General features: G+C 38.0%; 3 protein-coding genes across 4 annotated transcripts; all 3 read right to left on the bottom strand.

Annotated features, from left to right (window-relative positions):
• Positions 1–467: 467 nt before the first annotated feature.
• On the bottom strand, positions 468–7,485 carry LOC114520982. The gene is made up of 3 exons (XM_028541361.1): positions 7,304–7,485; positions 6,971–7,035; positions 468–6,034 (listed from the first exon to the last, which is right to left on the bottom strand). Exons 2-3 carry the CDS (start codon positions 6,992–6,994, stop codon positions 794–796), a joined length of 5,265 nt encoding a protein of 1,754 aa, XP_028397162.1. The 5' UTR covers positions 6,995–7,035; positions 7,304–7,485; the 3' UTR covers positions 468–793.
• Positions 7,486–9,325: 1,840 nt separating this feature from the next.
• LOC114520918 lies at positions 9,326–17,650 on the bottom strand. 2 transcript variants are annotated; one of them, XM_028541267.1, is made up of 2 exons: positions 17,592–17,650; positions 9,326–15,340 (listed from the first exon to the last, which is right to left on the bottom strand). In XM_028541267.1, exon 2 carries the CDS (start codon positions 15,319–15,321, stop codon positions 10,123–10,125), a length of 5,199 nt encoding a protein of 1,732 aa, XP_028397068.1. In that variant the 5' UTR covers positions 15,322–15,340; positions 17,592–17,650; the 3' UTR covers positions 9,326–10,122. The 2 variants fall into 2 exon arrangements, with proteins under 2 accessions (XP_028397068.1, XP_028397069.1); XM_028541268.1 differs by lacking the exon at positions 17,592–17,650 and having other exon boundaries at positions 9,326–14,624; positions 14,848–14,930.
• Positions 17,651–21,052: 3,402 nt separating this feature from the next.
• LOC114520811 lies at positions 21,053–24,514 on the bottom strand. Its single transcript, XM_028541143.1, has 3 exons — positions 22,997–24,514; positions 22,711–22,814; positions 21,053–21,662 (listed from the first exon to the last, which is right to left on the bottom strand). Exons 1-3 carry the CDS (start codon positions 24,425–24,427, stop codon positions 21,053–21,055), a joined length of 2,145 nt encoding a protein of 714 aa, XP_028396944.1. The 5' UTR covers positions 24,428–24,514.
• Positions 24,515–26,795: the final 2,281 nt, after the last annotated feature.

Here is a 26,795-nt window from a genome sequence, read left to right as displayed (position 1 = left end):
CTAATTTATTCGCATTATATGTCTCTATCTGCGAAAAGGAAAAAGACATTTGGAATTGGAAATGATCAATACGGTGAAACTTCGCTGAATGTGAGGAAGCCGGAAGGAGGAGGGTTCGCAAAATTTCATATGCTCGAAGTCATAAAATAAACCATACAAAGAATAAAAAGCATATATTAATCGCAGTTCTCCACTCAAATCCTGGCCACCGTGTTTGACACACAGTAACACGATCTTTATCGGTCTTTTCGCTATCAAACTAATCGTTTTTTGTCGTAACCTATAATCAACTGACAATCGAATATCCATAAACTAATGTACAAAAATGTTTCAAAAGTAATTAGCTAAGATCATCTAATAACATGCAAAATTAACTAGTTTAACTTATATTGATTACAAATAATCAAAAAACGTATTAGAAATTAAACTTTGATACTGAACATTGTGAATATGATAAAAATACGGTTCAAAAGGCCAAAGCTTTAAATTTATCGAAAAACTTTATCCAAATCTGTGAATCTTAGAGCGAAGCTGGTATGTCAAAAAAGTCAAGAAACTTGTATATGTGCAGTAATAACACAGTGGATAGTTTTAGTAGGGTACAGACCCTTAGCACATGACGTCACATTAGTCTAGAGAACTAATTAACATAGCATAATATTGGCAAAATACAAAAATCAGTGACGAACTTTTGCTTCGTAAATTGTTCTTGTCAAACAACTAGAGGACAACTCTTAGGATTTGTGACGTCATGTCACGTTTGTGTGCAATGGGTCAATACTTAAGAAATTTATTAATTGTCCAGACTATCGAGTGTCATTTCCTCTTGCCTGCGAATAATATTTTCCAATGTTTCCACCATGTTCGGGTCTAATGACTTCCACATCTTCATGGCCTCTTTAGCATATCCTGCGGCTTCTTGACAGTCATGTTTCCATTCAAGACACGTTCTAGCTAACACGTAATTCACCCGGGCTCTACAAAGGGTTTCCTTTTCAGTGAGCTTGTCAGCCATGTCGCGAGACTTTTTTAACGTCTCCACCGAAACATCAAAACAACCAAGATTCGAAAGACACACACCACAATTCTTGAGCAAGAACACAAACGACTCGTTACCATCAAGCCCCAGTTTCGTCCGCAGACGTACAGCATCGTAATAATACGTCAGTGCCTCTGTGTACTTGTTCAAACTGAAGTATAAATCTCCTAGCAGCTTACAGACAATGCATGTTAATTCGTTGTCACCGAAGAACGTTTTAGCTAACGCCAAAGCTTGTTCGTAGTGATCCTTTTCAGACTTTAGGTGTTCGTTGTATTTTCCTTTGTCTTCTTTAAATGCTTTATTTGCACGTTTCTTGTATATATTTGCACGCTCTATCAGAAAATGAACTTTTGTTGCTTTTTCTTCAGGATTCAGATCAGTTTTGTTGTCAGGCAAGGCAGGAAGATCATCCTCGGTCAGATCAGGAGCCAGTGGATTTGTTGCTTTCCTGCAGTTATAGCGAGCGGAAAAATAGTAACAAAACATAAAAAAGAACCTATCTTCTTTCAGCACTGCTTTATTTTTGCAAAACGCTGCACTGATCGTCCTCAATCTGTTCTTGTACTCCGAAGACTTCCATGCTGATTTAAGCCCTTCTTGGTATGCTAATAAACATTGGAATGTGATTTCAATGGCTGGTTGCTTTCGACTTTCGGCTAGTCTGAAACAGGATTCAAAGAAATTCCATAAAACACTTTCCGAAAGGAGATCAAGGCTGAAGTTGTAGAAGAAGAAGGATGGGGACTTGTAAACATTACTACTCGTCAAGAACTGGAGGATGTCTGCATTCAAACTAGTTGCCTGATCTTGGGTGCATATTCTTAACGTTTCCTCGATATTGTGGATATCCTTTTTAAGCGATTCTCTGGCAGTAGCAAAACCGTTAAGCGAGTAACATTCCATGGTCAACGAATGGCACGCCACTAAAAAATGATTCACCATCAATCCTTGGGCTTTCGATTTTTCCTCTTTATGATGGTCGACCAGGAATCGTCGGATTACTGAATGCATCACATAGCGCTTATCACTATTAAATTGTATTAGACTTCGGCTGACCAATTTTTTTAATAATTCTGCAGTTTGGGACTCGTTTTTGTCAATTACTTCTCTTGCAGAATTTATTTCGAAATTCCCATTGAATACCGAAAGACAAACGATCCCTTTCTGATCTTCCAAAGTCAACTTCTGAAAAGAAAACTTGATGATTTGTTCAACACATTGGTCAGGAGAGTTTTTCTTTTCTGCTTCCATAGATTTCTTTCTTAACCACTGTACCAACTCTGAAGGATCATCAAGATCAGGAATTATTGCTCCTGCGATACACAAGGCGAGAGGAACGAAACCACACAGCTTCGCCAATTCGTGCGCATTGTTAACTTTATTACGGCAACGTCTTCTTAAAATTTCAATACTTGATTTTTCATCCAACTTCCCAATTTGATGGTTTTCGGTGGTTTGGCCCGAAACCGAAAATGTTGTTCTTGTCGTCGTTAGAATATGCAAATGTTGGTGCGAATTTTTGCGGAGGCTACACACCAATTCAATGAACTTAGATTTCACATTCGTTTCAAGCAATTGCTCGATGTTGTCCATGACAAGGATAACTTTCTTCTCAATACTCTTTAACCAAAATGTCAAAGATGATTCAGGACTTTCTCCTGGATTAATGCCAACGACACGACAGAGACATTTTCTTACTTCAGAAACTGTCGATGCATGTGAGAGACATGTGAAAATTACGACAATGCCATGCTTGTTGCTTAATTGATGGGAAACTTCATATGCAATGGTGCTCTTGCCAAATCCTGGTCCACCGACAATAGACACAATTCCACAGTCGTTCTCCACTAAGGAAGATATTATTTGTTTTACTTCAGCGTCACGGCCAATGAATATTTGTGGTTTGTCGGGAATGCAACTTTTCAGGTGGGACTGTAGTTCTGTTCCTTGAACTTTAGCGATGTCTTGTAATTGCTTGATAATCTCTGCGGTTTGGATAATCTTCCTCAATTTTTCCACTTTGCCCGATTCCAGAAACTCTTGCATCTTTATTGCTTCATGTGCATACCCTGCGGCTTCTCGGCAATCAGGTTCCCGGGAACTACATGTGATTGCTAACTCACAATACACCTGGGCTCTACAACGAGTGTTCCCAGAGATCTTGTCAGCAATGCTGCGCGCTTCCTTTAATGTTTTCTCAGATTCATCGAAGCGACGAAGAATCGACAAGCACCCTCCACAATTCTTGAGCAACATTACAAACTGCTCATTAGAATCAAGTTTCAGTTTCTTGTGGAGATTTATGGCATTGGTATAATATGTCAGTGCCTCTTCGTTCTTATGCAAGTTAAAACATAAATCTCCCAAAAGTTTATCAAGAGCACATGTTAATACATGATCCCCTAACAGCTCTTTAGCTAAAGATAAAGCTCGGTTGTAAAACGATTCGGCCCTGTTCATGTGTTCATTCTTCTTTTGTTGGTCTTCGTGAAACATTTTGTTTCCACGCAATTTGCTTATACTGCCTTGTTTCTTCAGAATATATGCCTCTGCTACTTTCTCCATAGGACTTAGAACGTCATCTACGGACCTTGAAAGTTCATCTTCTGTGAAATCGGACTGTGTGTTATTCGCATTTGGTGCCGAGGTAAAGTAATGTCGGGCAAGTAGGTCGTAACATAACATAAATACGTATCTGTCTTCTTTCAATGCCTCTTTCTTTCTTTGAAATGCTGTCTGGATACTTTCAATTCGCTTGGAGTATTCCTTGGACCTCCATGCAGATTTATGTCCTTCTTGAGCTGTTGCCAAACATTTGAAAAGCATTTCAATAGTTGGTTCATTTCGACTTTCAGCCAATGTAATACAAGATTGAAAAAAATGACACAAGACCGTTTCAGGGAGAAGATCCCAGCTGAAGTTGTGAAAAAACCGAAATGAAGACTTGTAAACATCACTGCTGGCCAACACTTCGTGGATGCTTGGACTCAAATTCCTGATCTGATCCTGTGAGCAGATTTTTAGCGTTTCCTCGACATTGTGAACGTCTTTTTTCAACGATTCTCTGGCGCTAATAAATTCGTTCTTTGAATAACACTCCATGGTTAACGTATGGCACATCTTTAGAAAATGTGTCACCATCAATTCTTGTGCTATTGCCCTTTCTTCTTTAAACTGAACATGATCAGCTAAGAACCGCCGAATAAGAGAATGAATCACGAAGCGCTTATCACCAGTTCTCTGTATTAAGCTTCGACTGACAAGATTCTTTAAAAAATCTAGGGTTTTTAACCCATCCCTTCCAATTACTTCTTTAGCAGAATTTCTTTGAAAATTCCCATCAAATACCGAAAGACAAACCAAAGATTTCTTATCTTCATCACTCAATTTTTGAAGAGAAAATTCAAAGGCTTGTTCAACACGCTTTAATGCTTCCATGGGCCTCACTTTTAGCCACTGAATTAACTCTGAAGGATCGTCAAGATCTGGAATTATTGTTCCTGCGATACACAAAGCGAGAGGAACACCACCACACAGGTCAGCCAATTCATTCAGATATGCGTCTGAAATTTCTACACTCGGACAGCACCTTTTTAAAAGTTCCACACTAAATCTCTCATCCAGTTTCTGTATTGGATGGTTGACAATGAATTGTTGCTCGTGAATTGTGAATTCTGTTCTTGACGTCGTTAGGATTTGCAAATGTTGCCCTACATTCTTGCGAAGCGTGAGCACCAATTCGTCAAACTGAGGTTTCTCGTTGCTTTCAAGTAGTTGCTCGATGTTGTCCATTACGAGGACAACTTTCATCTCAATACTTTTTAACCGTAGCATTAACGATGATTCAGGATTTTCTCCAGGATTTACGCCAACGTCTTGACAAAGACGTAGTATCACCTCTGCAACAGTCGAAATATTTTGTAGATATGAAAAAAATACGACAGTATCATTGTTATTGCTTAAATCATGGCAAACTTCAATTGCAACAGTGCTCTTGCCAAAACCAGGTCCACCAACAATGGATACAATTCCACAGCCATTCTCTACCAAGTAAGATATGATTTGCTTTACTTCATCGTCACGACCAATAAATGTTTCAGGTTTGTCAGGAATGCAGCTCTTTAGTTGCCATTGTGTACTAGTTCCCGCATTGTTGATGATGTAGCCAGTCTCGAGATTCTCCAACTTTTCTTCCAACATCTTAATTTTCTTCCTATCGGAACTTTGATCATCTTTCAAGCGCTTTAATTGTTCTTTCATTTGGCTGACCTCTCCGCCTAACTCAAAGCGCAATAAATTCAGAATTTTTAACTCGGTTTGTGTAACATTGCTTATTCCATTAGCCTGGAGATCCTTAATAGACTCTATGCACTCTTTTACTTCGTTACGGTTGAAAACAATGTAAAGATCAGCTGCAAAGTTATTCGCAATATGAAAAGCATCGTTAAGAGTGGCTTCGGCTAATTTTTGATCAGGTGCATGAGCCCAAGCGTTTCTAACCTCTGAACGGAGCTTTTTAACGAGGTTACGATCAACACGTCTGTCTGGGGCAAAGATCGCATCTTCTGTCCATTCAAGGACGTTCAGAAGAGAAGATAAATCAGTGGATTCGGCGTCTTTAACGCTTATTTTGTTGTCGCCAAGAGCAGACATAAAGAACTTGGCAACCTCCCAAGGTTCATTCGGCCACTTTGATGTGTTGCAGTTTCCACGCCATCTTATTTGTCGTTTGTTTAGATTTCGATGGGATTTGGCAAGCTCATCGTACCATCCCTTGCAAGAGTGGCAAAGATCACGATGATTCTTTTTTGTCAGGCAAACGGCAGGATTTGTGCATTGCGGCAGCGAAAGACAAGGAAGCTTGGCATGCCATTCTTCTATGATATGAGTGGTGTACAAAGCGACGGGCTCCTTAATTAATCTGATCAATTCTCCAACGATTAACCAGTTGTTATGATCCTTGGAAGATCTCACTCTTTGTGAATATAAGTTCTTAACATAAACATATGGTAGACACATGTGAGTACATGCAGTAAACAGTTTTTAGCATGCAGTAAGTGTTGTTTCGGATTTTAATGAAATACAATGTCAGTAATAAGGATATTTCTGACAGCACGCTTTTGTAGTTTAAACTTCGTAGTGGTCTAAACTAATTAGGGTCATTAGCTAAATAATTCTTATAATAAACTGGGTCAGGTAACATTCCACGTTATTAACTCAGATATAGATTAATTGCAATTGTTAATAATGCCAAAATAAGCATAAAATGGCGGAAATTTTTTTGCATATAAACTAAATAGCCCTGCGGTCTGCGGGGACTAAAAAAGCTCAGAAAGGTAAACGAAAATACTGACAAAAGTACAAAATAATGGATAATAGTCTAGCAGGACTGTAATTGCAGGACTGCATTGAAAATTACGCCCGAAATATTCGTGATAAAGCGCTACGAAAGTTGTTCGAATTTATTATGCTAGCGCGGCTCGTCCAATTTTGGCAAAAACATCACTCGTACTATTAATCCCGAATGGTACTCGCCATCACATGATTACCTATACTTAAAAACCATACAGGCTTTGAGATCAGAACAACCTGAAACCTAGGCTATTGTCGGGTCTCACGTCTACAGGCTGCAGCTCATACATATATGCATGTTAGAGCGCAGATAAATTACCCAAATGAATGTGGTAATTCTGTTTTCTATCAGGCAAAGAAAATTGCTGTCTCAAGAAATCAATTTTTATTCCGGGCAAACTTCATTCCAAATACTCAAGTGGCGTCCTGGTGCCACAAAGTTAACGTTCCATTTGCATGTCCTGAAGAAAATCGCCCGTAATTTGGTGTACTGTAATGTGAGTTTTGATTCTATAAGTACAACTGATTTAGCAACGCCAACAGGTCATAATCCTATGTGACTTATTTCCATATTACCTCCGTCGATTCGTTATCATCCATCGTAGCCAAATTCTGATATTTTCTAAATGTAAAGAGGATTCCTACAATCAAAGAATAAAGAAAAATTTAATAAAGTACCATTAGTTTTAAAATTGCCATGCACAACTACACACTCTCTTATGACCATGTTTGCATGCGTATAATTGTTTTTGCCAAAAACGTAAAGGCGATAAGTACGCAAAACTCGTTTTACAGTCTATATTTATTCTTCCTATATATTCAGAAAGAAGGAATATACTTTATCTTCTCGCTAACATGGTCACGATCCTACAACTTGCAATTCCGTCGCTCACATCTGGACTTACTTACCTCAAAACAAGATTGCCTCAGCTATTAGTGATTTCAACAATGTAACCAATAATTGGTTCAGCAATATCCTCCCGGCAAATTTTCCGGTAATTTCTGTTTCAATTATGTGATATGTTCGAAGGCAGGTCAAAATGGGGAATGTATCATGGTGATTTTCCACGGCAAACTCTTTTCTGTCCAATCTTACTGAGAATTACACAAATTAAATTGGCGTCTCTTAATGCGTCCTTGTTTATGTTTGCCGTTGGTGGCCGAGCAGGTATATTTTACTATTTTTCACAAGCAATAAAACAATCATGACATTTTGCGAAACTGCCATAAGCATGGTTTGTTCTGCAATCTAGCGGTCGTTCCCAATTAATGGATATATGATTTGTGTAATTTTTACCATACCCGACATTGAATGCAAAAAAACTACCTGCTTTAAATATGACAAAATTTAGCAAAATCAAGTAGTTGTAGCCGTGTCCCGAAGGCTGGAATTTTGCTTAGTCTGTTATGCCTATCGCCTATAGACAGAAAGGTGCGCATGCAGAACGAACTGTAAATTATCTTCAACAATGGATTCATTGGTAAACTTTAGTTTCCTTGGGAAAAATATTCTCTAGAAATTCATAACCAAAAAGCATCGTTAATATTTATTCAAACAAGACACAAACTGAAACTGTGAATTTTGCAGCATGTCTGAAGATGTCTAATGAAATAAAGTCTAAAATTTACAGTTTCAACTTGTTTATTGTTTAAATCATATAGCTATCGACTATTAGAACTATCGATATCTTGTTTTTTCAAAGTTTCTTTTTACTTTACTTGGCTGGTAAGGTACTTAATAAAATCGTTATAGTCAGGTGCTTTGAATTTAAAATTGTTATTGGCGTTGTTTATGATCATGATTATTGGCGTTGTTTATGATTTTGCATATAGGCAAAACGACCGATGAAGGACGACCTGTAAATATATTGCGGCTTAATGTTTGCCGGAGTAAAATATTTACAGTAATTCATACACATTTTGACACACTGATACTTCAAATTTAGGAGGGGAAGAATAGTTTTTGTGGCCACCCAGCTGAAATTTTTTAATTTCTGAGAGTATACGTCGCCTCATTCTTACTATAATAACCAAGTAAACACTCACAAAAAAGTCTTGCGATCCTTGCCTTTCTCCGTTTTTTTCCTCCATTCCCGTTCCCGATTTTTAAGATTTTGTAACCTGCACGTCAAATACTTATGTTTCATTTTGACCGCTAATTTATTCGCATTATATGTCTTTATCTACGAAAAGGAAAAGACATTTGGAACTGGAAATGATCAATACGGTGACATTCGTTTCTTCACTAAACTTTTAAGTTCGTACGCGTATATATTATGTATGCTACGCCTGATAATAATACTAGGCTTTTCTTAATTATCTAAAATGACATTACAAAAGTTGATCCTAGAATAGAAAGGCTCCCCTATAAACGATTTCTCGTATGCATGTTAACAGCGTTTTGAACTGTATGCGGACGACTTCGTGTGGAAAATCGATTGAAAATTCACTACGAAAGAAGAAAGAATACTCTCGTTTTCGTGGGTCAACCTCATGCCCTGTCCACACGTTTCCGGATAAATTTGAAACAGGATAAATATATCTATCCGTTTTCCACACGTTGTCGTTTCGTTTGGCGTCCACACGAAAACGATTTGAAAACGTTAACATCGCTTACCGGGCATGCTCCTTAAAGCGAAACATGTTCCCGCAAACTTTTACCCCGAGCGTGCGAGCTATTTGATTAACAAAATACTGGACGCTTGTGCTGCACAGGGGTGAGCAAATGATACGAAATTGCACATAAATGCTACCATATATATGCTGCCAACACATACAGTGAACAATTAACTCACTCTGGTTACTGTGTCTCGTTTTCGCGTTGACTCCACTCAGTCCACTGGAATTATGGCATCACATGCCATTAACGCGATTTATCAGACTTTTAATTCTTTAAAACAAGCAATAGAATGCGTACATTTTTTACCTTCATTTGTATAATGTGATTCTGTTGGTTATATTGATAAATGATATAAAGAATTTCATTACCTATAGTTTTAATCGTGTATTTTGGCATATATAATATCTTGCCATGTTTCTAGTATATTACGTCGCGCGAATTCAACAAACAGTTCTCGTGTCTTCATTGTCTTTTTAGCGTTAAATAATATAAATAGCCTCGTAGCGTTATCAATATTACTTTTCCTTTCTAAAAAAGGAAATTTTATAGCCCATCGACCGTCTTATTCTGCAACATACTTTTTTGCCATCATAATGACTGATCCATTGCAATGTTTCTGCGTCATGCGGATTTAAAAATGGACGACTTGCGCTTTACACTAATTTCTTAACCCGGCGAAATAGCAATGCGAAGTTGACAAATTTTGTATACTTTTACATTACGGCCGGAAGTGTGTAACTAATTTAGTTACACATTTCCGCACGTAATACAAAAGTAGCTATACAAAATTTGCCAACTTCACATTGCTATATTTGCCGCAATTTACAGATTTTCGCGGCCAAACTTTGCTTTTGCACTAATTTAAGTACACTCTTCCTAGCTCTCGTGGTTTGTTTCCTTCTTGTTACTCCTATAAAAAATTAGTCTAAAGCGCAAATGGTCCATCCCTGCAAATTCAACGTGCAGTTCCCTTATCTCCGTCGTCTCTTCAAAATTTAATAGTATGAATTGTTGTGCAGTGTACATAATTATATAAATCGTCGTGTAGTGTTATCAATATTATCTCTCCTTTCCATCAGAAGGAAAGTTTGTCAACCGTCCTTTGCGCTTAATGCCCTTCTGCTGTTTTAATGATCTCCTGCAGTGAATCTTTGTCGCGCGAATTCAACAAATGCCTCATCTTCATCGCCTCTTTAGCATATATTGCGGCGTCTTGACAATCAGGTTTCCACCTACGATACGTTCCTGCTAAGGCAAGGTAAAAAACAGCTCTACAACGCATTTGGTGGTCAGCTATTGTACAAGCTTTCTTTAATGTTGTCACTGATTCATCAAAATAGCCAAGATAAGACAGGCATGTTGCACAATTCTTGAGCAAGTACGCAAAGTGTTCGTAAGAATAAAGTTCCAGTTCCTTGCACAGAATAATGCATTCGGTATAGCACATCAGTGCCTTTGTGTTATCACGCCTTTCTAAATATAAGTCTCCTAACAGATCGTGTACGTGGCATGTGAATCCGTGGTCACCAAACAACTCTTTAGATAATGTCAACGCCTGGTTGTAAAATGATTCTGCATTTTTAAAGTATTCATAGTACCCTTCTTTCCCTCCCTTATATAGTTTAATTGCATGTCTCCTGTTCAAATCTCCACGCTGCAACAGAAAATATACTTCGGCTGCATTCACGATAGGACTTGCACATTTGTCTTCATCCAATGGTGTACCGTCATCTTCTAGATCAGGAGGTGCCTCATATGTTGGTTTATCAGAGTCAGACCGGGAAAAAATGTAATGACAGAAGATAAATAAGGACCTATCTTTCTTTCTTAACGCGTCATTGTCCTTCAACGCTTCATTGATAGCATTCACTCGGTCGCTGTATTTAGACTTCCATTCGCATTCATGTCCTATTTGATCCGCTACAAGACATAGAAATGCGATCTCGATGGCTGGTTGATTTCGATTTTTGGCCAGTTTTGCACACGATTCAAAGAACTTCCTCAAAACAATAAGGGGAAAAAGATCCCAGCTGAACTCGTTAAAGAACCTGGATGATGACTTATAAATATCACTACTTGCTAACAACTCCGGGATGTTTGGATTTAGATTTTTTTTCTTATCTTGGCTGCAGACTTCAAACGTTTTCTCCACATTGTGGACGTCCTTTTTTAGTGATTCTCTGGCGCTAGTGAATCCGTTCTTTGAATAACCCTTCATGGTCAATGAATGGCACATCTTTAGAAAATGACTCACCATCAATCCTTGTGCCATTGCCTTTTCTTCTTTAAATTGATCATGACCATCTAAGAATTCTCGTATAAGCGAATGAATCACGAAGCGCCCATCACTTGTTTGCTGTACTAAACATCGTCTCAAGAGACTTTGTAATAAAATTTCAGCTTGCGATCTACTCTTGTTGATTACCTCTTTTGCTGAGCTCATTTGAAAATTTCCAACAAATACCGAAAGACAAATCAACGCCTTCTTCTCTTCATCACTTAAATTCTGGAAAGAGACCGTAAGAGCTTGCTCCATACACTGGTTGGCGTAGCTTAAGTTTTCCATGGGTTTCTCGCTCAGCCACTGTATCAATTGTGAAGGATCTTTAAGATCTCGAATTAGTGTTCCTGTGATGCACAAAGCAAGAGGAACGAAAGCACACAGACCAGCCAATTCGGACAAATACGCAGGTTTGATTTCAGTTTCTTCAAGGCAACAGCACTTCCTCAAAAGCTCGATACTGGACGTTTCATCCAATTCCTTTATTTCATGGTTTACGCTGGTTTTCAGGGTTATGCTGGTAAGCACAAATTTGGTTTGTGTAGTTGTTAGGATCTGCAAAAGTTGGTGTGGATGATTGCAGAGTGAAAGCATTAATTTAGTAAACTCAGATATCACATTGCTTTGAAGCAGCTGTTCAATGCTGTCCAACACAAGAACGACTTTCCTGTTGATATTCTTTGACCAAAACATCAACGATAATTTAGAATCTTTTCCAGCACTAACGCCAACGTCACGACAGAGACGTCGTCTTACCTCATCAACAGTTGACGCATTTGACAGGGACGAAAAAATGACGACGATGTCATGGTCATTGTTTAAGTGATGGGACACTTCAACTGCAACGGTGGTTTTTCCAAAGCCTGGTCCACCAACAATAGAGACAATTCGACAGTCATTCGCCACCAAGGAGGTTATTATTTGCTTCACCACAGCGTCACGACCAATGAATGTTTGTGGTTTGTCAGGTATGCAGCTCTTTAATTGAAACATCCCATCATTTCCTTGAACGTTGGCGATCTTTGGTAATGACATAATGAAGTTCTCTACGGCTAATTTTTTTACTTTTCGCGTGTCCAGAAGTTCTTGCATATTCATCGCATCTTTAACATATTCTGCGGCTTCTTCGCGATACAGTTTCGTGGAGCAACAGCTAATTGCCAACTCGCAGTACACCTGGGCTTTAAAATCTGTATTCTTTTCAGTGATCTTATCGGCAATATCGCGTGCTTCTTTTAGCCTTTCCACTGATTCATTAAAGCGACGAAGAAACGAAAGACACCCACCAAAGTTTTTGAGCAACATCACAAACTGCTCATTAGAATCAAGTTTCAGTTTCTTGTGGAGATTTACGGCATCTTCATAATGCATCAATGCCTCGTCGTTTTTATGCCAGTTAAAATATAAGTCTCCTAAAAGCTTATGGAGAGCACATGTTAATTCATGATCGCCCAAAATTTTCCTGGCTAAAGATAATGCTTGAATGTAAAATGATTCAGAACATCTCATGAATTCCTCTTTCTTTTGTTTGTCTCTGCGGGACTCTTTGTTTGCCATCATCTTACTTAAATTTCCACGTTTCTTCAGGATATATACTTCTGCCACTTTTTTCATGGGGCTTAGCTGTTCCTTCTCAGGAAAACAAGGTAGATCAACTTCCAAAAGTTCAGAAGGTAGGCTATTCTGTAATTTTTTAAAGTAATGTCGGGCAAGTAAATGGTGGCAAAACATAAATATGTATCTGTCTTCTTTCAAAATCGTTTTGTTTTTGTAAAAGGCTTCCTGGATGTCCCCAATTCGGTTTGCGTACTCTGTAGAGTTCCAAAAAGATCTACGACCTTCTTGAGTTGCTACCAAACATTGAAATAGCATTTTGATAGTACGTTCATTTCGACTCTCGGCTAGTTGAATACAAGATTCAAAGAAATTTCTTAAAATCGGTTCGGGAATAAGATCCCAGGTGAAACTGTGAAAGAACCTGCATGAAGACTTGTAAATATCACTACTTGCGAGGAGTTCAGAGATATTCGGTTTCGAATTTAAATTAGATACTTGGGTGCAGATTCGTAACATTTCCTCGACATTGTGAACGTCTTTTTTCAACGATTCTCTGGCGCTAGTAAATCCGTTCTTTGAATAACACTCCAGGGTTAACGTATGGCACATCTTTAGAAAATGTGTCACCATCAATTCTTGTGCTATTGCCCTTTCTTCTTTAAATTGAACATGATCAGCTAAGAACCGCCGAATAAGAGAATGAATTACAAAGCGCTTATCACCAGTTCTCTGTATTAAGCTTCGACTGACAAGATTCTTTAAAAAATCTAGGGTTTTTAGCCCATCCCTTCCAATTACTTCTTTAGCAGAATTTCTTTGAAAATTCCCATCAAATACAGAAAGACAAATCAAAGATTTCTTATCTTCATCACTCAATTTTTGAAGAGAAAATTCAAAGGCTTGTTCAACACGCTTTAGTGCTTCCATAGGCCTCACTTTTAACCACTGAATTAACTCTGAAGGATCGTCAAGATCTGGAATTATTGTTCCTGCGATACACAAAGCGAGAGGAACACCACCACACAGGTCAGCCAATTCATTCAGATATGCGTCTGATATTTCTACATTCGGACAGCACCTTTTTAAAAGTTCCACACTAAATCTCTCATCCATTTTCTGTATTGGATGGTTGATTGGATGGTTGACAATGAATTGTTGCTCGTGAATTGTGAATTCTGTTCTTGACGTCGTTAGGATTTGCAAATGTTGCCCTACGTTTTTGCGGAGCGTGAGCACCAATTCAACAAAATGAGGTTTCTCGTTGCTTTCAAGCAGTTGCTCGATGTTGTCCATTACGAGGACAACTTTTCTCTCAATACTTTTTAACCCTAGCAATAATGATGATTCAGGATTTTCTCCAGGATATACGCCAACGTCTTGACAAAGACGTAGTATCACCTCTGCAACAGTCGAAATATTTTGTAGATATGAAAAAAATACGACAGTATCATTGTTATTGCTTAAATCATGGCAAACTTCAATTGCAACAGTGCTCTTGCCAAAACCAGGTCCACCAACAATAGAAACAATTCCACTTCTATTCTCTACCAAGTACGATATTATTTGCTTTACTTCATCGTCACGACCAATAAATGTCTCAGGTTTGTCAGGAATGCAGCTCTTTAGTTGGCATTGTGTGCTAGTTCCCGCATTGTTGATCATGTAACCAGTCTCGAGATTCTCCAACTTTTCTTCCAACATCTCAATTTTCTTCCTATCGGAACTTTGATCATCTTTCAAGTGCTTTAATTGTTCTTTCATTTGGCTGACACCTAACTCAAAGTGCAGTAAATTCAGAATTTTTAACTCGGTTTGTGTAACATTACTTATCCCATTAGCCTGAAGATCCTTAATAGACTGTATGCACTCTTTTACTTCGATACGGTTGAAAACTATGTAAAGATCAGTTACAAACTTATTCGCAATATCAAAAGCATCCTTAAGAGTGGCTTCGGCTAATTTTTGATCAGGTGCATGAGCCCAAGCGTTTCTAACCTCTGAACGGAGCTTTTTAACGAGGTTACGATCAACACGTCTGTCTGGGGCAAAGATCGCATCTTCCGTCCATTCAAGGACATTCAGAAGAGAAGATAAATCAGTGGATTCGGCGTCTTCAACGCTTATTTTGTTGTCCCCAAGAGCAGACATAAAGAACTTGGCAACCTCCCAAGAATCATTCGGCCACTTTGATGTGTCGCAATTTCCACGCCATTTTATTTGTCGTTTGTTTAGATTTCGATGGGATTTGGCAAGCTCGTCGTACCATCCCTTGCAGGAGTGGCAAAGATCACGATGATTCTTTTTTGTCAGGCAAACGGCAGGATTTGTGCATTGCGGCAGCGAAAGACAAGGAAGCTTGGCATGCCATTCTTCTATGATATGACTGGTGTACAAAGCGACGGGCTCCTTAATTATTCTGATCAATTCCCCAACGGTCAACCAGTTGTGGTGGTCTTTGAACGTATTCATTCTTGTTAAAAATAGTATTCTTGAAAATAAAAATTATGTGATTGTCAGCTAAGTAAGAAAATTAGTCAGTCGGCTTGAAATTAAAATTTTGGTTTATTTAACTGAGAGGTTGAGGTATCTCTAAGGGAGGGGTGGCAAAGTCAATATGCCATTTCTGCTATTTTTAGCACTAGTAACAAATGATGGTCATCCCACACGGGAGAAGCGTAACAAAAGACTCACGTGACCCAGGCTGAACCAGGCTTTTGCCGCAGCGAGTTTTGGCTGAAGGCGTAAGCAAACAACGCGCTCGTTATCGCTGAGCGCGCTAAAGCTCTCTATTAGCCATTTTCCAGCCAGATTCAGCCAGCCTAGTTCCTAGGCCTCATTGCGCGGGTTTTAAAAATCCTTAGCAGCGCACGCTTACAAGGCCTGGGACTAGGCTGGCCATTTCCCAATCGAGAACACTGAGCTATATATTGCATTGCAAAGCTGGTTAAAAAGGCGTTGCGGAAAATCTATTTTTTAATACAACTTAGGTGCTCTGGAGTGGCACCAAACGAACTTGTTCAATATTACTGTGCGTGCATTAGGTCATCCTTAGACTATGCATGTCCAGTTTTCCATCACGCCTTACCAAAATACCAGCGGAACGACTTGGAGCGTATTCAGAGAAGAGCTCTGGCTTGTATCTTTCCTGGCCTCCCGTACGATGATGCTTTATCTCTGGCGACTCTTAAACGTTAACCAATTAATGACCATCATTCGGAGCCCACGAGCCGTCTTTTTAAGAACATTGTATCTGATCCTAATAATAAACTTTACCACTTAATCCCGCCGAATGTTAATGACCATGATTTGCGACATCGCAGACGCAGGAAACTAGATGTCCCACTTGTAAAGACAGAACGGTTTTTAAATTCCTTTATCATAGCAAGTAGCAATCAATATAACTCGTTATAGTGTATTTCATCTCTGTATTTTAATTTTCTTAACATAGTGTAATTTTAATATTTTTAACTTACTGTAATCTTTATACGCTTATTTGTTCTTATATGCTGTAAAACTCACGCAATTCAGCTCCTGCTGCCAAGTGATTTCTCATTAAATAATCTATTTATCTATATAGTAATTCCAATATAATATAATTAGAATAAAATAGCTCAGTGATCGAGAAGGGTACTGGGTCTAGTCGCGAACCGCAAAGCAACTATGGACTGTTTGGAGGGACAGGAAATAGAAGTCTGAAATCATTTGTCCCTCCAAACTGTCCATAGATGCTTTGCGGTTCGCGACTAGACCAATTACCCTGCTCGATTGGGAAATAACTAATTGTTTCGACCCCCGTCACGCTCAGTCGGACAGCAGGAAATTGTGTTTACTTTAAGATTTGCAGCCAGGCACTTCAATATTTTCAGAGAACGAAACTATCTTATAAAATAATCTTTAATATTCGAAAGTATTCATTTCACAATCTAGCTTATGCACTCTTAGCGATCAGTAAGATAATATACTGTTCAACGTACGTCATATGTTATAGAGAATATATTTGCGATATTTATACAAACTTTATTATGGAATGCGTTTCTATTAGGAATCATTCAACCATTTATTTTGTTATTATTTGGCTATGAATTTGAAGAAACTCTTCTGACTCGTCATTCCTAAGCGAGCTGGCCTTACGTAGCAAACTAGTTTTACATCATGTTTACTTATATCTTAACAAACTGACTTCAGTTGTATTTACTGATTTTAGTTATGTAGCAAAATGACTTTGTGTGAGTGTATATGTAAATAGTACTTATAGGTAGGGAAGTACCCTTATGTAAACAAACAGATTAGGGTTAGGTATGTAGCAAATTGACTTATGTATGTTAAAAACAAACTCTTTAGGGAAGCAAGAAAACTAATCCAATCGTTTAGAGCGAAATAATTTTGTCAACGCGACAAGCAGACTCATATATAAAAGCTCAAACTGACTTTGTATTTGGCATGCAACTAAACAACTTGATTAGTTCGAGGTAGGTTTAGGATTTACGACACAGCTAACTTGACGACGCGCTTGCAATAAACAAATACGTCATGTCAAAGGCGACAAATTAAAGGATAAGTATATAAAACATAAAACGAGGAATTTTACAACCAGCTTACTTCTTACAACTCTGCATTGTCGCTGCACCAACATGCATGATTTTTGTGCGAGCCGGCATAAATTTACGAAACAGTACAACACTAAAAATATCATCTATACGGCTCCATATGTATACGCTATTACACTATAAAATACTCACCAAATACAGAGTCCTGAACCTTTATTAATATGTAACCATATGGTCTATGATACCTTCACGAAATAAGGCGTTTCCATAACGGAATTTTCAATTTAGTGCGGCATCCTTGATTTCATAAAATTTCGCTCATGGATTAAAAAGAATTCATCCAAACAAATATGTTTTGAAATGCCTTCCCACTCACGAACTACCAGGAGCTCTAGTAGTTTAATGATGCTGCTTTGACTCGTACCCAGTCTCTGGAAAAATATAGTGCATGATGGGAATGAGTTACCAGAATAATAATCTTTATACGTTGCGTGACGCATAATTTTGGTATTGACCACTGGTAGGAGTCAGCCTCGAAGTTACTTTGAAATTCGTAAATCAGGCTTTTCAGTGAAAAATAGCGCATCCATGTACACACTCCATGTACACATGTTTACAACATGTATTCTTCTAAATTAAAAAGTATCTACGTAAGTAAAAAGTGTCGTGCAACCGAGCCAAAGTCATAAGTTGATGGGCGGGAAAGGATCGATAACCAATTGTCACCATTGCTAAATATTTCCATGACAAAAATACACATTTGTAAGATGAGCCTGCTCCTAATAAAAAGGCAGTGAAGTCGAAAGACTAAGCGGCATTCACAAAATTTCACATGCTCGAAGTCACAAAATAGCTTAACTTAATTTTAATTACAAATAATAAAAAAACTTAATTATTAGAAATTAAACTTTGATACTAAACATTGTAAATATGATAAAAATACGGTTCAAAATGCAAAAGCTTTAAATTTACCGAATAACTTTATCCAAATCTGTGAATCTTAGAGCGAAGCTGGTATGTGAAAAAAGTCAAGAAACTTGTATACGTGCAGCAATAACACAGTGGATAGTTTTAATAGGGTACAGACCCTTAGCACATGACGTCACAGTAGCCTAGAGAACTAATTAACATAGCATAATATTGGCAAAATACAAAAATCAGTGACGAACTTTTGCTTCGTAATTTATCTTCGTAATCATATCCTACATGGCTTATTGAGAAGGAAACTAAGCGAATTAAGGAGTATAGTATAGAACAAAGCAAGGTAGTTAAGGAACAAAGATGTAAGACTGGAGTGCCTTTAACAATAACTTTTCATCCTTTGCTAAAGCACTTCGGTCTGGTGATTAAGAAAAATCTGCACATATTGTATCTAGACGCAAAAGCTCGTAAAGTATTGACCCCAGAACCTTTTGCGGCATTTAGAACTGGTCGGAATTTAAGAAGCTATTTGGTTAAAGCGAAAGTACCACCATTAATAAGGGAAAAGGGATGTAAGAAATGTAAGAAACCTAGATGCTTGACATGTTATAACATAAAGGAGACCGACACTTTTAGATGCACAGCTAATGGTAAACAATATGTAGTGAACCATCACTTTAACTGTGACTCTAAAGCCTAGCGCACACTGGTGCACGTAGCACGCACACACGTCACTCGTGACGATTGTCACCTGCACATATTCCTCGTCTGCGGGGACCAAATTGAGATATTCTGTCATTCGTGTCGTAATATCCAATTATCAAACATGTTTGATATTTTCTATCACGCGTGACAAATGCGCCAAGTGTGCGCTGAACAAATGCGATTAAAACATGCAGCAAGGAATATGTAAATGTGAAATATACAATAAACAAACAAATCATGGAGTATGAAAGTGACGATTATTTGTCTGAAGACGAAGAAATTTTGCTTTTCCTTTTCCTTTTGGTTATGCGTCGGCGCCGGAGACGCTTAAGGGTAGCCAATCGTAAAATATGGACGAAACGACGGATGGACGAAATGCTTTTTTTCGTAGATCTCTGTTTTTGAGATCTCGCGAGCGTACATTGTAAATACACGGATATTCGGGATATATGTCTACCAGTTTGTCTTCTAAAATGGCTTCTGCAACCAGTTTACTGCGTTGTTCCTCCATACTTTTAAGGTTATTTATTGTATTTCACATTTACATATTCCTTGCTGCATGTTTTAATCGCATTTGTTCAGCGCACACTTGGCGCATTTGTCACGCGTGATAGAAAATATCAAACATGTTTGATAATTGGATATTACGACACGAATGACAGAATATCTCAATTTGGTCCCCGCAGACGAGGAATATGTGCAGGTGACAATCGTCACGAGTGACGTGTGTGCGTGCTAAGTGCACCAGTGTGCGCTAGGCTTAAGTGTGTGATTTATCTCCTTACATGTAAAGTATGTAGTAAACAATATGTTGGTCAGACAACGGATAAATTTCGTTTGAGATGGAATAATTATAAAGCAAGTCAAAAGAAAGCGATTTGCAATCGGGACCACACACAAGCGTTTTTTCATTCACATTTTCTAACAAAAGAGCACAATGGTTTAGTTAATGATTGTGAGATAGTTATCATTGATAAAACTAATCCGGCAGAACCTACAATTAGGGAAAAGTATTGGATCGACAGACTTAAGACAATGTACCCCTCTGGGTTGAATATTGAAATGGATAACTATGTATGCTAATTTTAATCTAGGTCGGTGTATAAAAGTAGAAGCCTGTAAAATTTAGTTCACTTGAGAAAGATAATAAAGTCGAAACGTTATGTTTTTGTGATTAACTTATAATATATCCTGTGTCCCAAGTGCAAGAGTCACCATTGCGCTCTGGTGATAACCGGGAGGGCACATTGTTTACACATGTTGTATATATATAAATATATATATATATATATATATATATATATTTATATATATATATATATATATATATATATTTATATTGAAACATGGCGTTATGAAACAATTTACACGCGGGATTGCGATTTTAGGGCTAGCAATTGTATATAGAGGATCAAATTACGTGTTTGTTTGCTGAGGAAAACAATCGTTTTGAAAATTTTACAGATCCTGCAGATCTGATTCAAATCTTCTGATTACTACATCATACAAAACATTTTACTTTCATTTGCGCCCTATACTAAAAAGTGTTTCCCAACATGGAATTTCTAATTGGTCAAACTTGAAATAATTGCTATAATTTTTTAAACAAATATCAGGAAATCTCACTATCATGGTTCTTCTTCGGCTGCACTTAATTTATGTTATTTTTGTATCGCAAATCGTGAGTCGGGCTTGGCTTAAAACACTCCATTGCGTTAGTAAAATTGCAACTAGCTTCAATTTACCCACTTCTTCAAATCAAATGTACATACATATCTTCAATATTGCATGAAAGGAATGCTTTTTCTTGCGCTTTTTATATTAGAAGTTTTAATATTAAAAAGGGGCCTGGCCGCTGTATTTTAAAAAAAAAAACTATCAAGCTCAAATCAGTAAGAAGTGTTTCAGAAGTGTTTTTCTCAAATACTTGAAAACTGCTTAAACCCAGATTTTTTTGTACAAGACCACCTATATAGTGATAAACTCCATAAAAAGGTATAAGTATAGTTCGGAGCTTGTCGACCGTCCTAATATTGTGCCACGTTTTCTTCTGCCACCTTAATGATCTCTTTCAATGTTACTACGTCGCGGGGATCCAACAATTCTTGCATTTCCAATGCTGCTTTAGCATATGTCTCGGCTTCTTGACAATCAGCTTTCCACTCACGACATGCTCTTGCTAACTCATAATAAACCAAGGCTTTACAACGAGTGTTCTTCTCAGTGAGTTTATCAACTATGCCCCGTGCTTCCTTTAACTTTTCCACCGATTCGTCAAAACGAGAGAGAAAAGAGAGGCAAGCCCCATAATTCTTGAGCAAGAACACAAACGGCTCGTGATAATCAAGCTTTAGTTTCTTGCGCATGTCTATGGCTTTAGAATAATATGTCATTGCCTCTTCGTTCTTACGCTGATTAAGAAATAAGTCTCCTAAAAGTTTATGGATAACACATGTTAAATCGTGATCACCCAACATGTTATTGGCCAACGACAAGGCTTCGTTGTAGAAAAATTCAGCATGGTTCATGTATTCAATGTACTTTTCTTTGTCTTCGTGGAATGATAAATTTGCACGTACTTTGCTCAAATTTCCACGCTTCATCAGAATTCGTGCCTCGGCTGCTTTCTCGATGGGACTAAAGCAGTGTTTACACTAGAGACCTATACCTGACCTAAGACCTAACTTAAGCAGTTAGTCCTGTAGTGTAAACGCACTAGGACTGACCTAAGACCGACCTAGGACCGACCTAAGACCATGATTTCAGGCCAAGCATTAGAGGTGGCCTGAAAACATGATATTAGGTAAGTCCTAGGTAAGTCTCAGGTCACTCTGGTGGTGTAAACACATTTTCATTGACCCAAGTGTAATCGAAGCTAATTTCCTTGACAACAAACGTAAATTCGAGTCTTTGATGTCAGCATTTAGCGGTCTTAGAATTTTAGCGCGATTTTGCAAAAATTATGGGGAAATTCAGAGTTGATAATTAGCCACATGGCGAATTTCGGAACCGTTGCCGAATATATATCATATATTTTTTAATTTTGCATGAAATCGTTGTTTGCCAGTAATCCCAGTTATACGTCGTATTCTTTTACGAGTCTTTGTAGTTTGTACGAAATAAACAAACAAAGAACTGCAAACTTATATTTTAATACTCTTCTCACAGTACTTTATGTTGCGTGATTTATATAAGTCCCGTTAGGTAACTGGTGTAAACACACCCTGTAAAACTTGGTTAGGTACTTCTCAGGTACGGGCAAATGTCAGGTAAATGTCAGCCCCTTCGTGTAAACACGGCTTTAGTGTCTTGTTTTCAGGTGAAGGGGGGAGATCATCTTCCGCCAGATCGCTGGGTAGGCTCTTTGCTACTTTAAAGTAATATCGGGCCAACACGTGGTAACAAAACATATGCAAGGACCGCTCGTCTTTCAGTACTGATTTATTTTCCTGGAAAGCGAACTTGATCCTCTCCATTCGGTCGGCGTATTTGGGAGATTTCCATGCTGATTTGCGACCCTCTTGTTCAGCTACCAGACATTTAAACGTTATTGCAATAACTGGTTGCTTTCGACTTTCTGCCAGTTCGATACAAGATTCGAGGAAATTCCTTAAAACCTTCTCCGGAAGAAGACCCAAACTGAAATTGTAAAAGAACCTGGATGATGACTTGTAAATATCACTACTTGTCACGAACTCCAGAATGCTTGTCTTCTGGTTGATTGCCTGATCTTGGCTGCAGATTTTTAACGTTTCCTCGACATTGTGGATGTCCTTTTTCAGTGACTCCCTGGCGCCAATAAATCCGTTGTATGAATAACAATCCATAGTTAATGAATGACACATTTTCAGAAAATGCCTGACCATCGACCCTTGCGCCATTGCCTTTTCACCTTGAAATTGATCATGATCAGCCAGGAAACGTCGAATAAGCGAATGAATTACGAATCGCCTATCACTACTACATCGTACCAAACTTCGCTTCACCAGACTTTTTAAGAAATTTTGGGTTCCCAACCCACTTCTTTCAATCACCTCTTGTGCAGAGCTTCGTTGAAAGTCCCCTACGAATACAGAAAGACAAACCAACGCTTTTTTGTCTTCATCGATCAATTTCTGAAAAGAGAACTCGATGGCTTGTTCAACACACTGGTCGGAGTTCCTCAATGCTTCCATAGGCTTCTCTCTTAACCACTGTATCAACTCTGAAGGATCATCAAGATCAGGAATTATTGTTCCTGCGATACACAAGGCGAGTGGAACGAAACCGCACAGCTCAGCCAATTCAGACAAGTAAGCATTTTCAACTTCTGCATCAGGGCAACACTTTCTCAAAAGTTCAACACTAGATATTTCATCCAACTCCAATATTTTATGGTTTACTGTCGTTTGGCCGGAAATGATGAATTCCGTTCTTGTCGTTGTTAGGATCTGCAGATGTTGCTGTGAATTTTTACGGAGCGTAAGCACTAATTCAACAAACTGAGATTTTCCATCGCTTTCAAGCAGCTGTTCGATATTGTCCATGACAATAACAACTTTCTTCTGAATACTTCTCAACCAGAACATCAAAGATGATTCTGGATCCTCTCCAGGGTTAACACCAACGTCATGACACAAACGTAGTCTTACTTCAGAAAGAGTTAAAGCATGTGACAGGAACGAGAAAATGACGACGATGTCATGGTCATTGCTTAAGTGATGAGAAACTTCAACTGCTATGGTACTCTTGCCAAAACCAGGTCCACCAACAATTGAGACAATTCCAACACCATTCTCTACGATAGAAGATATTATTTGCTTTATTTCAGTGTCACGACCAGTCAAATTTAGGTTTTTTCCAGGAATGCAGCTCTGTAGTCGAAATTGTTGATCATTTCCTTGAACATTGACGATATTTTGTAATGACTTAAGGTCTTCCTCCAAATTTTCCAACATTTCTTCTTGTTTCTTGATAACCTGTCTGTCGGAACTTTGATCATCTTTTAAACGTTTTAATTCTTCTTTCATTTGGCTGACATCTCCACCTAACTCAATACGGAGTAAATTCAGAATTTTTAACTCGGTTTCCGTAACATTGCTTATTCCATTAGTTTGAAGAACTTTGATATATGTTGCACACTTCTTTACCTCGTCGCAGCTGGAAACTATGTTCAGATCAGCTACAAACTTATTGGCGATATCAAAAGCATCGTTAAGAACTTCTACGGGTAATTTTTGATCAGGTGCATGAGCCCAAGGGTTTCTAACCTGTGAACGGAGTTGTTTAACGAGGTTAAGATCCACACGTCTATCTGGGGCAAAGACGGCATCTTTCAACCATGCAAGGACGTTCAGAAGAGACGATAAATCAGTGGATTCGGCGTGTTTAACGGTTATTTTGTTGTCTCCAAGAGCAGACATAAAGAACTTGGCGACCTCCCATGGATCATTCTGCCACTTTGATGTGTCGCAGTTTTCACGCCATTTGATTTGCCGTTTGTCTTTATTTCGATGGGACTTGGCAAGCTCGTCGTACCAACCCTTGCAAGAGAGGCAAAGATCGCGATGATTTTTTTTTGTCAGACAAACAGCAGGATTTGTGCATGGCGGCAGCGAAAGACAAGGCAGCGTCGCATGCCATTTTTTTAAGATATGACTGGTGTACAAAGCGATGGGTTCCTTAATCAAATTTATTATTTCTCCAACGGTTAACCAGTTGTTGTGGTCCTTGGATGGATTCATTTTCGATAAAATACAATACTGGAAAGGAAAAATAAATTGTAAACAAATGTAAGAAAAGCAGTTTACAAATTAAAGTTTTTAATAGTTGAAGTGTTTTAAATTACGAATACTTAGTCCTGTTTGTGTAACTATACAAATATACTGAAGAACGAGGGAAAAAATAACGGTTCAAATCGTACAGTTTAAGTTGTCATAAATACTATGCAGATGCATTTTTAAGGAGCATTTAAAAAAACTTTTCCGGGGCGGCGTGGCACTAAAATAGGAGCCGGGAATCATAGTGATGAGAGCCCACTTTCTGAAGTGAAAACCCGTATTTACATGCATGCTAACGTTAAAAAAGTCAGCGAACAAAATGTTTTTGACCTTAATACAAAACTACTGTTTACAACTACATAATCAGTGCATAATATTCAAGTTGACTCAGTCAAGAGAGTTGTAAGATTGTTATTTAATTTTAACTCATCCACCGGCGTTTAAGCTAAACGGGCTTGATACAACCGGCCCCTGGTAATTGTCCCCAATTCAGATTTAGTTATATACGGCCAGAATTAAGATAAAATTTCCATTGGATACGGCAAAAATTCGCAAAGAAAGTATAATGCTTGAGTGCATGCTTAAATGCGTGTCAATTATCATGTTTTGCATTTGTACATTTGGTGTTCATTTTAATGCTGAGAAGTGCATGTTTACTATTTTTGAATCTTTACAATATCTCAATAACATATGTTTTATAGAACAATGAAACAATATGCATGGCAATGAATCACTCTTTCGCTTAGTGTGGAACTCTAATCAATACATGCAACCTTTCGTTGAGTTATATGTGTTTTAACAAATATTTTGCTATTCATTTTGTAAAACTATCGAGCTTCGATTAAGTAGCTTTTTAAGATGGTCCGGAAAGTACCTAGCAAAGTTTACTGCATGTGTACGACCACTTTAAGTAATGATGAACTATAACTCATAATCTAATTTCTCTGAATATAATTTATATTATAATATTGATATATTTTGGACATAAAAAATATAACTCGGAGCGTTGGGTATCCTAAAGCCAGTAAAGGCTAAAGGAAAATATCTACTGTTCAAAAATTAATACATGCAGGCATTTGCTAATTTGATGTATCAATGTATACTTATAAGTATAAAAATTTATGTCAATCATAAGTACGTTGTTTGTTTGAAACACAATATCTCAGTTGATAAGCATGTAGAATATTTTGGTATGCAATATGAGAAAAGAACAATTCTAAGAACATTTTAGGACGGTGTCATGCAGTCATTGCAGTGAACGTTATACTGCATGTTTTATTTACATCACGTTGACACACGTCTCCCTGTTTAAATACATTCATTGAATTTACAATCCAGCTAGGGTCATTGAGCCATTGGCATTGCTTGACAATCCCACTATTTGTATGCATGTATTGACAATATATTTTTGCGTTGATCATGCAATGCGATGGTACAATTTCATGTATAAATGTCCAAATATGTTACGACAGAACACGTTCGACTTGCAACAGGGTATGCTTCTGATATTTCGTTCAATTTAGTCGCACAAAGGGAGACAATGTAAAACAGGAGACAGCAGGAGACTACGTCTACGTCGCGTCTGTTCTTAGCGCGTTTGGAATTTCAGGCTTGTTTACCGCATTATACATAACATGCATTTGAAACCTGATTTATTAGCAACTGAAGGAAAGTCTAGATCTGGTACTCACTCAAACTTTTATACGTGTTCAAAATATGGCACGCAATCATTGTCTTCCCTGCTAATACTCGCAACATACCAAATACTCACCAACAACAACGTCTGGCACTTTTATACGAAAGCCAAAAGCCATTCCATAAAAGCATAATACTGAACGAAATTAAGCCTTTTAGTATTGCCTACTGAAATATGCAACAAAAAATTGAAAATTATTTTAAAATCAAAAAGACTTGCTAAGACTGTCCAAAGCCAATGAAGATTCATGGGAAGTGTGGATTTCATCTTAGGAGTTACGCGGAACCCATGCGGAACAAGAAAATTTGGGGTGAG

This window comes from Dendronephthya gigantea, unplaced genomic scaffold (assembly GCF_004324835.1).
Source record: "Dendronephthya gigantea isolate DGI-Jeju-01 unplaced genomic scaffold, DenGig_1.0 000018F, whole genome shotgun sequence".
In the NCBI taxonomy this organism is placed as follows: domain Eukaryota; kingdom Metazoa; phylum Cnidaria; class Anthozoa; order Malacalcyonacea; family Nephtheidae; genus Dendronephthya; species Dendronephthya gigantea.
Note: the sequence above shows the minus strand (reverse complement) of the source record. Positions and strands in the feature narration are given on the sequence as shown.